The sequence below is a fragment of the Trichechus manatus genome, unplaced genomic scaffold (assembly GCF_000243295.1).
Source record: "Trichechus manatus latirostris isolate Lorelei unplaced genomic scaffold, TriManLat1.0 scaffold00088, whole genome shotgun sequence".
In the NCBI taxonomy this organism is placed as follows: Eukaryota; Metazoa; Chordata; class Mammalia; order Sirenia; family Trichechidae; genus Trichechus; species Trichechus manatus.
The window spans coordinates 8,620,535-8,632,971 of record NW_004444024.1 but is presented as its reverse complement, the minus strand read 5'-3'; the positions used below and the strand labels follow the sequence as shown (position 1 = coordinate 8,632,971).

The 12,437-nt window shown below is 41.9% G+C and overlaps 1 protein-coding gene across 1 annotated transcript in view; it reads left to right on the top strand.

Moving 5' to 3' along the window:
• TENM4 (teneurin transmembrane protein 4) overlaps positions 1-12,437 on the top strand; it is a 435,533-nt gene that overhangs the window by 222,487 nt on the left and 200,609 nt on the right. The window contains exons 7-8 of the mRNA XM_004382006.3: positions 5,957-6,171; positions 8,014-8,224. Coding sequence (XP_004382063.1) covers positions 5,957-6,171; positions 8,014-8,224 — 426 coding nt within the window. The remainder of the gene's footprint in view (positions 1-5,956; positions 6,172-8,013; positions 8,225-12,437) is intronic.

The window sequence follows — 12,437 nt, the reverse complement described above, 5'->3', positions numbered from 1 at the left end:
CCAGCCTACTGTTTCGAGGGACAAAGCCAGTCCTCTCCTTTACAAAAATTTTAAGGCTTAAAATATTGAATAATTTATACTTTCCTTGCCCATTAGCAGAATATGGAGGGATATATCATGGATGGGGCTGTGAAAAGGGATACAGAACAGGAGTCAGGAAGCCCTAGTTCAAGTCCAGCTGCTGCCACTGACCCATGGTGTAACCTTCAGCAAATCTCTTGAACAGACCTTCTGGCTTTATTTTCCTCCTTTTTAAAAGGAAGTTGAGCTAGATATTCTCTAAGGCCCATTCTAGTTCACAAATTCTACGTATGTGATTAGTAATGGAATCATGATATGACTAACCAGATGGCTCTTCAGAATGTTTTTTTAAATTGGCCCTGTCCATGGTCCTGCCTGTTGCCTTGTGATGCCTATGTTAGTTTATAGTATCAGATGCTGTATGTAGGTGAATGATATAATTTAAAGACTGTCTTTAGATCAGCATATGCAAATGTAGATTTAAGATTTGTTGAACCTCAAGGAATTGGTAGAAGATCTTATTTAGCAAAATGTATTTTCTTCCTTCCATGATCTCTATCAAACATTCTTTAAACAGGAGTTGGATCTATCTGAAATCTCTCACTTTAATGAAATTAGAGTTTGTGGGTTGTTTAGGTTTTGTTTTGTTTTTCCCAAGGAGCAGCAGGTGCAGATAAGAGGCAAAATAAGATTGCACCAGATTATTGGTTTACTTTACTTGGAGTATTTTTGCTTAAAGGGATTATCTGTCATTACTAATGCAAATGGAAATCCTTGTTTACAAACTCCTTAAATGCAGTGCAGTGCTGGAAAGTGGTCAACATCAAAAACAATTACATCAGTCTGGAAGAACAGAGGACAAAGCTTCCTACAGTTAATGTGAGACTACATGGTTCTTAATTTCTTATACCCTGGTCAAACCAGCGTCTACTGAGTTTATGTTTTTAGTTGTGATGTTAAAAATCTAGTTCCTTAGACATATCTCAAAGGGGAAATTCTTTAACCCTGATATAAGAGCATATTTTCTGTCTCTTCTGAGGGTTGTCAGAGGAGAGCGGATTCCAGAATTAAGATGAAAGTTCTTGTTGCCACAGTTAGGAGGAAGCAGTGTCATATGACAGAAAGAGAATAAATAGGCTTGGAGCCTGACAGTCCAAGGCTCGAATCCTAGCCTTGTCCTTTATTGGCTGTGTTAACTCATGCTATTTTTCCGTCTTCTTTGGCCTTAGTTTTCTCCTCTGTAGAACAAGGATAATAACATCTTTTTTTTTTAAAGATTTGTGGTAAGGTGGCACTCAACAAATGTTAGTTCCCTTCAAATCTCAAACCATTCTCTGTCAGTTATTACAATTCTAGAAATTTAGACTAACCTTTTATGCCAACATATCCTGCAAAAGTTTGGGGTATTTTTTAATATTTTTAAAGGATATATATTTTTTAAAGTATACAAATGAAATACGTGATAAATCCAGTATTTTAAATGTTCATTATATCTTTGAGAATAACATCAAAGTGCAATTCATACTATATTTTCAAAATGGCTGTAACCATTTTGGGGTTGTCATGGCCTGGAAACCAAATACAGCAGCTTTTCAAAGTAAAGCCACAAAAACTTGTGTTATGCATTAATGGGAAGGGGAAAAAAGCATTGAATAAACAAGCATTTCTGATGGTTGAATTGGCGGGCTAGGCATAGCATTTTCTTTTTTCTGCAATGAAATCAAAATTCCCCTCAGTTTGAACCATGCAGATTGCTGCATGCAGGCTCAGCTGGGCTCCCCAAAATGGAATGGCTTATTTTGATAATCAAATAAATTTCAAACAGTTGCTAAGGAAACTAAAGGATTCTTTGTGCAAGTTATCGCATTGAAAAAAACCAGAAAGGTGGGGAGGGAGGGGAGAAAGTTAGTTGATTAGGGATTTGGATCTGATATAGATAGGTCTCAGTTCAGGAAAGTAAAGACTGACTGGAAAGTGCATGGAATTTCAGTTCTTCCAAATCTCCCTTATTTGATTTACCTATCAGATCATTCCAGCCATTCGTTGAGAAATTTCTTTTATTGACATGAATGTATATTTGCACAGCATTGCTGTAGGAGGCATGAATCAAAGAAAAGGACTGTTACAGCAGAATCCACCGTGTGAAACCTAATCATGCAGTTGGGGCACCCTAATCCCGAGCTAAGCTCTTTGTTAAAAGTTAACCAGTGGGGCACCCAATGATTGTTTAGTGTCCTTCTTGTGAATGTCTCGAGACCCTGACTGCTGCCCTTTAACTTTGGGGCCTGTTTGCAGGTTCCTTATTCATAAAAATTGTCAACTTCTTGTACCCCAAGATACCAGGAAGTTCTTAAATGGGTCTTGGATCTACCTTATCTAACCTTGATATTTAGCGTGCTGGGGCTGTGAATTAAATTGGACTCTTGGTCTTCAAGAGGGTCAAAGTACGTCACCACCATTAGGAATGTCTGTAGAATTTAATCATTCATCAATTTAATCCTCTAAAAAACCACATTCTAACAAATAAAGACAGACTCCAAATGACTTCGTCTCTAAGTGGTTTCTTAAGCATTCTGAGCCTCAGTATATATATTTTAATATTATGAAAATTAACTGATATATGTGAAGGTGCGTGGCATGTAGTTGGAGCTCAATAAATGGTAGTTAATACTACTACTAATGCTACTGCCTCTACCTTTACCACTATTGCTACTACTAATATTATTATTACTATTTTCCAGAATGTAGGTAGAAATTAGAATTTTATTCACAGGACTTCCCTCCTCCAACTGCCTCTACCCTCTGCCCTCCCCCATGACTCCACCGTTGGTGGGTTTTGCTATGTGATGGGATATTTTATATCCCAGCACTCATAGCTTGGGTGCTCAGAATTAAGGACTAAGGCTCTTAGGTTATAGAATCTGGAAAGAGGAAGTTAGTAAGGGTTTTTTAAAGGCAAGGAAAGAGGGGGAAGGTTTACTCTGATCAGATCCTCAGCCCAGCCAATCTCTTGCCTCTTTCTGTCAGGTAAAGTAATCAGCAGGGTGTAGATTCTTTCCCCTCAACAACCCCCATCGCATTCCTAGGGTTGGTCCAGTGTGGGAGGGGAGTTGTTAGGTGCCATTGAGTTGATTCTGACTCATAGCAACCCCATGTGGCAGAGTAGAACTGCCCCATAGGGTCTTCTTGATTGTAATCTTGATGGGAGCAGATAGCCAGGTCTTTCTCCCACAGAGCTGCAGGGTGTGTTCAAACTGCCGGTCTTTTGGTTAGCTGCTGAGTGCCTAACCGTTGTGCCAACAAGGCTCCTCATGTGGGAGGGAGAGGAGGAATAATAAAAGGTTAAGCCTCCAGATTGAGATTTCTCTCACTCCTCTCAGACTTTGCCTTTAGGACGGGCCTTGGTCCCTTCCCTAAGGACCTGGACAGGATGACATCTAGTACAAAGGTCACTTTTGAACCAAAGCTCCAGAGTGACCCTCACAGACTCAGCTGTAAAAAGTCAAGGCCCTGGTGAGGAGTGTGCCCCAGACCAGAATTTATTGTTTATTTCATTGTTGTGTACATACCAGTGACATTTTTTACCTCCTATTTCTGTCCAGCTACATGAAATACTGAAAAACCAACCGAACCTGTTGCCATCAGGTCGATTCTGACTCATAGTGACCCTGTAGGACGGAGTAGAACTTCCCCATATGTTTCCAAGGAGCAGCTGGTGGATTTGAACTGCTGACCTTTTGGTTAGCAGCAGAGCTCTTAGCCACTGGAAAAGAAAATTCCCCTTTTGCCACATCCTCTGGGGGAGGAACCAATTTATTTATGCCCCTGAGGCCTGCAGGCCTCTGGGGGAAGTCTCTGGGCTTGGCCTCTGACCTGTATGGCTACAGAACTTGGCTAATACAGTAGTAGCTGTCTCCTAAAAATATGCTCACGGGAGGAGAAAATGAACTGTGCAGGGCTCTCCAGCACCATGCTGAAATGTGGGAGAAGTTTTCCATTATTTATTCTCAGACATAGAGTTATTTGAATGCACACAACCCTGAAATCCCATCAGCTCTGTCTCCCACCTACTCACAAAGGAAATGAGTCCTTCGAATTAGCAGTCTTGGGCCTATTTCTGTGTAATTTCTAGAAATAAAAAGCTCCAAGCTCATCCTACTTCTTTTCGTACTCCCTCATAGTTCTGCCTCCTTAGCCAAATTAAAAGCTGAAGGGTATACTGTTTTCTACCTGGAATATAAAAGGGTTGTGCTATTGAAAACCTAAAAATCAGATGAGGAAGAACGTGAAAGTAATTCTTTCCCATATTAATGCTTTGTGAATTTGGCTTTTATCTTTGAACTTTCTGAACCATAGTGTGGAGGGCTGTGTGTGTGTGTCTGTATTTTAAGGTAAAATCTGGGGATGCATTCCTTCCAAAAAGGAATTAAATGCAAATGCTTTCCCATGCTAATGACAGAACACCAGTAGTACTTTTACTGTTAGCATGCATTTTAACTTTTTTTGCTGGCATATTTTTAATTAAAATAACATTTAATAGTTTGAAGCTAAAAACCTGATGTTTCTGCCTAGACGTTTATTGGGAAATGATAACATACGAAGAAGTTTAGCATTTAAATTGAGTTTTATTAGTTACAACAGTAAAATGTTTTATGAGTACAGTAATGCCCTGCGAAGGTCCATTTCAGCATCAAATGCGCTTTGTAAGGAGTCTTACAAAGCTAGGGAAAAGATGTTTTAATTTCTTATTCCCTGATGCTTTTTATAAAAAGTTCCCCCAAACATAGTTTCTTTACAAATGAATTCTGGTTCTCTAAAGTGTCTCTTCGAACATCTTTAACAACACAGAAAACCTTGGAACCAGCATATCCTGGGGGTAACTTTCTAATGACTTACAAGATGTAGTGTGTTGACTGGATTTTGGTTTTTCAATGTCTAAGTGTGATATTTCTAGCATCCTTATAGTCTCCTGCCTCCCTTTCCATCCCAATTCCTCAGAAGGCTGTTGTCTGGCAGGAAGTTAGGGTTTATATTTTTCATATGTGAATGTATTTAATTACTAAACAGAGAAGTTTGATAAATGGCCTTCCTTCCTGGCACTGGAAGTGTCCCCCAAAAGCTGTCAGGCTCCTCATTAGTGACAGAAATGGGCAAAAAACCTTTCTCCTGACCTCCCTGCATGGATGCTGGGCACAAGGTAGAGGGTCTAGGTTGAATTTCCACATGTGTCATAGATGTTTTGCCTAAACTTGAGAAATTCTCTCAGCTTCACCCACTTTGGCACAAAAATGATACTCATCCCTCATCCAAAGATGAAGAAGCATTTTTCAGAAATGTTTCCTCCTTTCAGAATTGACCTCTTCCTCCTCTCCCTCAGTCTCTATACCTGACCCCAGCACAAACCCACCATCCATATATCCTAGCCTCAGAATTTGACCTCCCATTTATACGTAAACTAATGAACTTTTAAAATACCTTACTTCACTCAATTCACACTTCCCACTGCTGAGGGAATCATTCTGAGTTGCAAATTTAATAACACCTCGTTCTCTCTATCTTTTCTACTTTAGCATGCACTACTTTATACACGCACACAATCACAGAGTTATTCTCATGTGACCACAAATGATTATTTTTAGGAACAAAATATATCTTAACAAGCTGTGGAGTTATGCAGTAAACAGATGGCCCTTGGGGAGGACCCGTACTGCTTTGGAAGAATGCATATTTTTAGCAGAACAATTCGAGCATCGCTGGGGGAAAAAGCTGTTCTGCACGTTCTTACTCCTCAACTGGGGAGAGGAAGCTGGCAGCAGAATGTTGTAGAGAGGAGGGCAAGGCTGATGAGAGTCCTGGTTATTCAGATGCCCTAATTTCTTGTTTTATCTGTGGCTAACTGTGATGTTTTTGTCTTTCCTTCCCCGTGTCTTGGTAGGAAAGCCCAGTAGTTTCTTTCCAGAGGACAGTTTTATAGACTCTGGAGAAATCGACGTGGGGAGACGAGCTTCCCAGAAGATTCCTCCTGGCACTTTCTGGAGATCTCAGGTGTTCATAGATCATCCTGTGCATCTGAAATTCAATGTGTCTCTGGGAAAGGCAGCACTGGTTGGCATTTATGGCAGAAAAGGCCTTCCTCCTTCACATACACAGGTAACCAGAACCCCACATACCCTGCTGATCTCCAGGGGACTCCTACCTCAGATCTTAACTCAAAGTCTGGAAGCTCTTCCCTGCTTAAACCTGGGTCTTTGAGCCTGAAGAGAATTTCACATATTTTGTAACCCATCCTGGAGCCCTGGTGGTACAGTGGTTAAGAGCTTGGCTGCTAACCAAAAGGTTAGCAGTTTGAATCCAACGGCTGATCCTTGGAAACCCTATGGGGCAATTCTGCTTGTCCTGTAGGGTAACTATGAGTCAGAATCGACTCGAAGGCAATGAGTTTAGTTTTTTGGTTTCATCCATCCATTTGCCCCCTCCCAGATTCTATATTTCAGATGAGTAGGGGTATATCCCTAGAGGGTTTTAAAAGGAGGGAAATCTCTCAATAGCCTTCATACTGTTATCCAGTCTTCTAAGTTAAAATATTTATCCACAAAATGTGATGGGGGTCGGGGAGTCGAGAGGGGATAAAAAAGCAAAAGCATGCATTTTGAAATCACACGGACCTGAGTTTGAATCCTGTTATCAGCTATGTAACCTTGGGTCCATTACTGATCCTCTCTGAGCAAGTTTCATATCTATAAAATGATGATAAAAATACCCACTTTGCTAGGCTTTTGTGAAGAGTGAAGAATAACATGTGTTAAGCAGTTAGTGCAAGACCTGGCTCAGAATGGGCAGTCCCTAATAAACGTCACTTCCCTAGTCTCTTGCGTTCCCTCTCTCTTTCAGGGTTACACATTTGCTCAGACACAAGCATGTACACATGCACACCAGAAACACTTTAAAACTTGTCCGGGATGATTGACATATCACCAGTCATGACTGGCAAAGAACAGAGATCTGTGCAAGTTCCTCCCAGCTCTGGAGTTGGAGTCACATAAACCATAGCATCTGTCAGGCATTCCCAGGCCAAATGCAGCCTTCTGAGGCCAGCAGCTATTTACAAGTCTTAGTTAAAAACTAGATACACTTGCTAAGGATGAAGTGGCAGAAAAATAGAGGGAGTCTAGGTCCCTGATGACTTTACAGAACTACCATGCTGGTCCTAGACTTCTTACCTTTAGACTTTTTTTATATGAGAGAGAATAAATATCTATTTTTTTTTAAAGAGAGAAAGAAGAAGGGTGTAAGAAATTTACTCAGTTGGCTTGCTAGTAGGCCAGTAGGACGTAACCACTACCTGTTGTTTAAACTGCATGACTGACTTCTCTTGGGTCTCACACTGGCAGTCTCAGATCGGTCGGCAGTTGTATTTGACACAGCATGTAGTCATTGGTATAGTTTTGAGCCAATCCAGTTTAGTTCCCCTAAAAGTACTCCCTGAAACTGGAGCGTTTGGAAGGGCTCATTGACAAAAGGAAGATAGATATAAATCAAATTTTCATTTGCACACAACTGATGTTTAAAGCAGATCCAGTGCTCCAGTCCCCATCCTAGACTCTCAGCATTTCTATCCTGATTTGCATGGAGTTCAAACAGTTATTAAGTGGCTGGGTTTCTAATCATGTGCCCATCATTGAAAAAACATGGTTGTCCTGGTACAAATTCAGCCAGGTGAAGACTCACCACACATACAACAAAATTAAAACAGAATGAGAGTTTAAAAAAAAAAAAAAATCCACGAACGATGCTGCACCCACAGGAGAGTCAGGAGAAGATTACTGTGGACAAAATGGGATCTGGGAAGGAGTTTGAGTTGAACCATCAACCTACATGTGGTTTTGGCCTCTTTGCTCTCTCAGTTATGCTCCTCTATGAGAAGCCTGAGGAAAGAGCCTGGCATTATGGTGAAGCAGATCCACTGCTAATTTTGCTCTCTTTGTACTTTAGTTTGACTTCGTGGAGCTGCTGGATGGAAGGAGGCTCCTAACACAGGAAGCACGGAGCCTGGAGGGAACCCCGCGTCAGTCTCGAGGAGTTGTCCCGCCCTCTAGCCATGAGACCGGCTTCATCCAGTATTTGGATTCAGGAATCTGGCACCTGGCTTTTTACAATGACGGAAAGGAGTCTGAAGTGGTTTCCTTTCTCACTACTGCCGTTGGTAAGGAAGCTCCCGCTCTGGGCCCTGTGGGATATTGTCTCTTTTGGGTGGGAGGATACTTGGCGATTCTGGGAGTTGAAGCTGACAACGGGATGTTTCTTGCCCAGAGCTGTGGATGCCTCCTGGCATGAAGACATCCTGACTGGGCTTGCTGGACAAAGGATGGATGTGATATGCAGGAAAATGAGGGTAGGGACTGACAGGAGGGCCTGAAGACCATTCTGGGCCGTCACCTGACCCAGGGTTGTTGCCCACTGCCTTTCTTGTGTTGTTTGTGGCATGATGTATGGACCAACAGCTACATTTAAAGACCGAGGGGTACAACTGATAACATGAGACAGGAATCCTGGATGACCAGCCTCATGTAGGCAACATCTCTCTTCTTGGCACTTCTTTCCAACACCTATTTGTCTTTATAAGTCTCACTTGGTTCAACTCACTGATGGTTGTTTGCTTTTTTGATTTTGGAGCCAACAACCCCTGGCAGATGAGAAAAGAAGATAAAGGCTTCGAGAAAGAGTGAGAACAGTAGTGCAAAGGACTGGATGAACAATGTAATCAGTCAGATTAGGGTTTTGTTGAGAATAGAAATGTCCTAATTTCTGATAAGGGTCCCTGGATGGTGCAAAGGGTTAAGCACTGGATTACTAGCCAAAAGGTTGGCAGTTCAAACCTGCTTAGAGGTGCCTCGGAAGACAGGCCTGGCAATCTGCTTCTAAAAGGTCACAACCTTGAAAACCCTATGAGTGCAGATCTACTCTGCAACACATGGGGTCTCTATGAGTCAGAACTGACTCAATGGCAACTCACAACAACAGTCTCTGACAGGAGTCTCTGGCTTGTACAAGCAGTTAATGTGCTTGGCTGCTAACCAAAACGTTGGAGGTTCGAGTCCGCTCAGAGGCACCTGGGAAGAAAGGCTTGGCGATCTACTTATGGAAATTCGGCCATTAAAAACCCTATAGAGCACAGTTCTACTCAGACACACATGATGTTGCCATGAGTTGGAACTGACTCGATGGCAACTGGTTTTTTAATTTCAGAAACAGAGCAAGCCCTGGTGTTTTAAATGAGTGCTTACCCCTTTAGCTTTCCCATGTGGTGGGAGAGAACCTCGCTGTTAGCTCAGGTTGAGCCCCTTTGCCACCTCAGAAGTCTGTGAGTCTCTGGGTAGCCCAAAAGAATTTCTTCTGTTCGAAAGAATTTTTCTCCTTTACCATAGAATCCGTCTCCTCCTTCGATCACCAGTGTGCTGTAGGACATGGTGGTCTTAGTGGTTCAGGTCAGAAAACATTGTTTCTGAGTTTATATTGGAAGCACTATGACACGGAGTGGTCTGAGGCCTCCATCTTCCTCTATGTGCTTGAAATCCACAGCATTTCATTTCCTACAGGAAAATAAAACTAACAGAAAAACAAAACTCCATTAACCAGAACTTGAAAAGGGATTTCTAATAATGAAGAGTTATCAGAGCTCACCTGAAAACTTTTTGCCTTAATTCTTGGCTGGGAGTCTCTAACATGGAAAATGGAGTTTAATGAAAATCTCTCAGTCTGGTACTTGGTTTGGTTCTTCCTTCTAAACAGCAGCAATCGATATCAGGCTGTTTTCCTCTTACTGGTAATTTTGCCCTTAGTGTCTAGGCAGAGAGTACCTTCCAATTAAATGCAGGGAATGAGAAATAAGCTTCTGCTGCAATACTGTACCGTGTTCATAAAATAAAAAAGGTTTAAGCCGCTAGGCGACTAGCTGTGATATAGGAAATGCCACTCTGTGCTTTCCTTGTTTTGGAAATGTGTGTCCTGACCGCCAGACTGTGATTGTCTAGAAGGCAGGAACTTCAGCACATTCTTCTCTGCCTCCCCAACAGCAGCCCAGTACCTGGCCCACGAGTCCCTCAGTTATTAAGGGAACAAGTGTGAGTGTGGCTCTTCTCTGCTCAGGCCCCATTGGCAGGAGTCAGTGGCCACAGTCTTGGCAGTACCCTGGTCCTGGTTTCCACCCTGAAGGCTGCCTTTTGAGGTGTAGTAGAAAGTATGCTCAGTTCTGAATCTCTGCCACTAGTGGTTTGATCTTATACAGATCACTGAATTTTTTCGGCTCTTGGTTTCTCAAGATTCTGGAATTTGAAGCTGCAGCTCAGTGGTTCCAGATGACATAGAGGCCAACAGGACAGCCCATTCCCTGTCACTGGAGAGCCCAGTTCTGGTCTTCACACCATCAAGTAGGCTGTCATTTTGTGGGGTTTGCCAGGCTCCAGACCCTGTTTCCTTTCTCTTTCTGGACATGATGGCTTCAATTTAGAGACACAATTATCAAGTCATTAGTGGTGCCTGCATTGCGATGTCATGGTCCCACAGCCCGATTTCTCCCAGGCGTGGTTCACAAAGAAGCATGGAGTGTCATGGTTAACATTAGTAAGATTTTAAGAGTCAGAATTCTTTATTTTTAATAACTGAGCATCAATATGAAAGGATATTAGTACAACTCCCAAAGAAAGCTACTTCTAATTAGGAAATGAATTTTGGAGAAGTAAAATGTGAGTACAGTTAGGTACTTTTGCCAGCTCTCAGCTTGTCAGAGCTTACTAATCTGTTTTGTCATAATTAAGAAGCCAGTCTTGCTTTTCCCTCTGGCTCCTCCACTCTCACCTAAATGATGAAACCTGTCTTCACCTCCGCTTAACCCTATAATGTCTTGTAGAGGAAACTGGCCATGCAGTGTTTCACCAGATTCTGCTTCTACGTATGGCTGGCATCTGTCTGTCTCCCAACCCCACATCACCTTCCTACAGATTGAAAGCCTGTTTTCCAGGGGCGGATTACCCAATAAGCGAGGTAAACACAGCCTTACTTGTGCGTCCTTACTAATCTGTAGTGAAAAATTTCACATGGTTTTCACCACATTATCCTTGCTTACTGGGTAATTTGTCTATGTCAGGGATTGTAAATTTGAAAAGAGACTGAATCTGAAGGAAGGTGCTGTGGGGTTGGGAGAGAGACAGATGTCAGCCATACCTAGAAGCAGAATCTTTAATGAGATGAAAAAAACGGGGAATTGTTCACACAGATTAGTAAGTACATACAAGTAAGGCCATATTTACCTTGCTTATTAGTTAATCCACCCCTGCTTACATGCACCACTTTCCATTCCTTCCCGCCCTTACTGTCTCATGTTAGCTCTGTGGCCAGGAGCAGTCACGTCACCTCTCTGAGCTTCACTTTTCTTGTCTGAAAATGGAATAATAGTACTTTACAAATACGAAGTGCCTGGCGCAAGTTTTGGAACACCATACAAAAAAAAAAAAAAGAAAAGAAAACCAAACCCATTGCCATCAAGTCAATTCTGACTCACAGCGACCCTATAAGACAGGGTAGAACTGCCCCACAAGGAGCGGCTGGTGGATTCAAACTGCTGATCTTTTGATTAGCAGCCGAATGCTGAACCACTGAGCCAATATCGTAAGCGCTCAGTAAGCAGAAGCTGTTAATATTATCCCCCATCCTCCTCCTTCCACCCTTCTCTTGCTTCCTCTCTGACCTGCCTGTCTCCCTTCAAACTACAGTGATTGTTTAGTGAATCCTTTTTTTTTTCCCTTTAATACAAAAACATCAGAATGATTTTGATGCTGCTATTAATCCCCGTCTCCCCAAGAGTCCCTGGCACTGAGTCTCAGCTGTCTGTGATAGTTACCTGTGAGCTCTGAGTTGTAAGTTGTTTTGGCAGGTTAATTAAAAGTTTAGGTCTTGTTTTAGTGAAGTCTTTATGGTCCCAGTATACAACTGTAACTCTCGGGTTTGCTTAACACACAAATTGGAATATGACCCTCCCGTTGTTACATGTTGAAATCCAGATCTATAATTTTAACAGATCTGAGATGTCAGAATCCAGAGTATTTATGTCTGTTTGTAATTAAGTAACAGGAGAAATAATTGTGTTTAACAAATGGCTATTTTGTGTACCTTTTTGCTTTTCCCTCCATTTAATGCAATCCAGCTGATGATTTTAAATTAAATGAGTTTATCTTCTGCCCTGAAAAAAATTTTAAAGCACTTTACAAACAGCATACACAAATATATATGCACAGAAACCTCATGTTGACAGAACTCCCTCTCAACAAGATGCATTTACACACACACACACAGACACACACACACACAGAGACACACACACACAGACACACACACACAGACACACACACAGACACAGACAC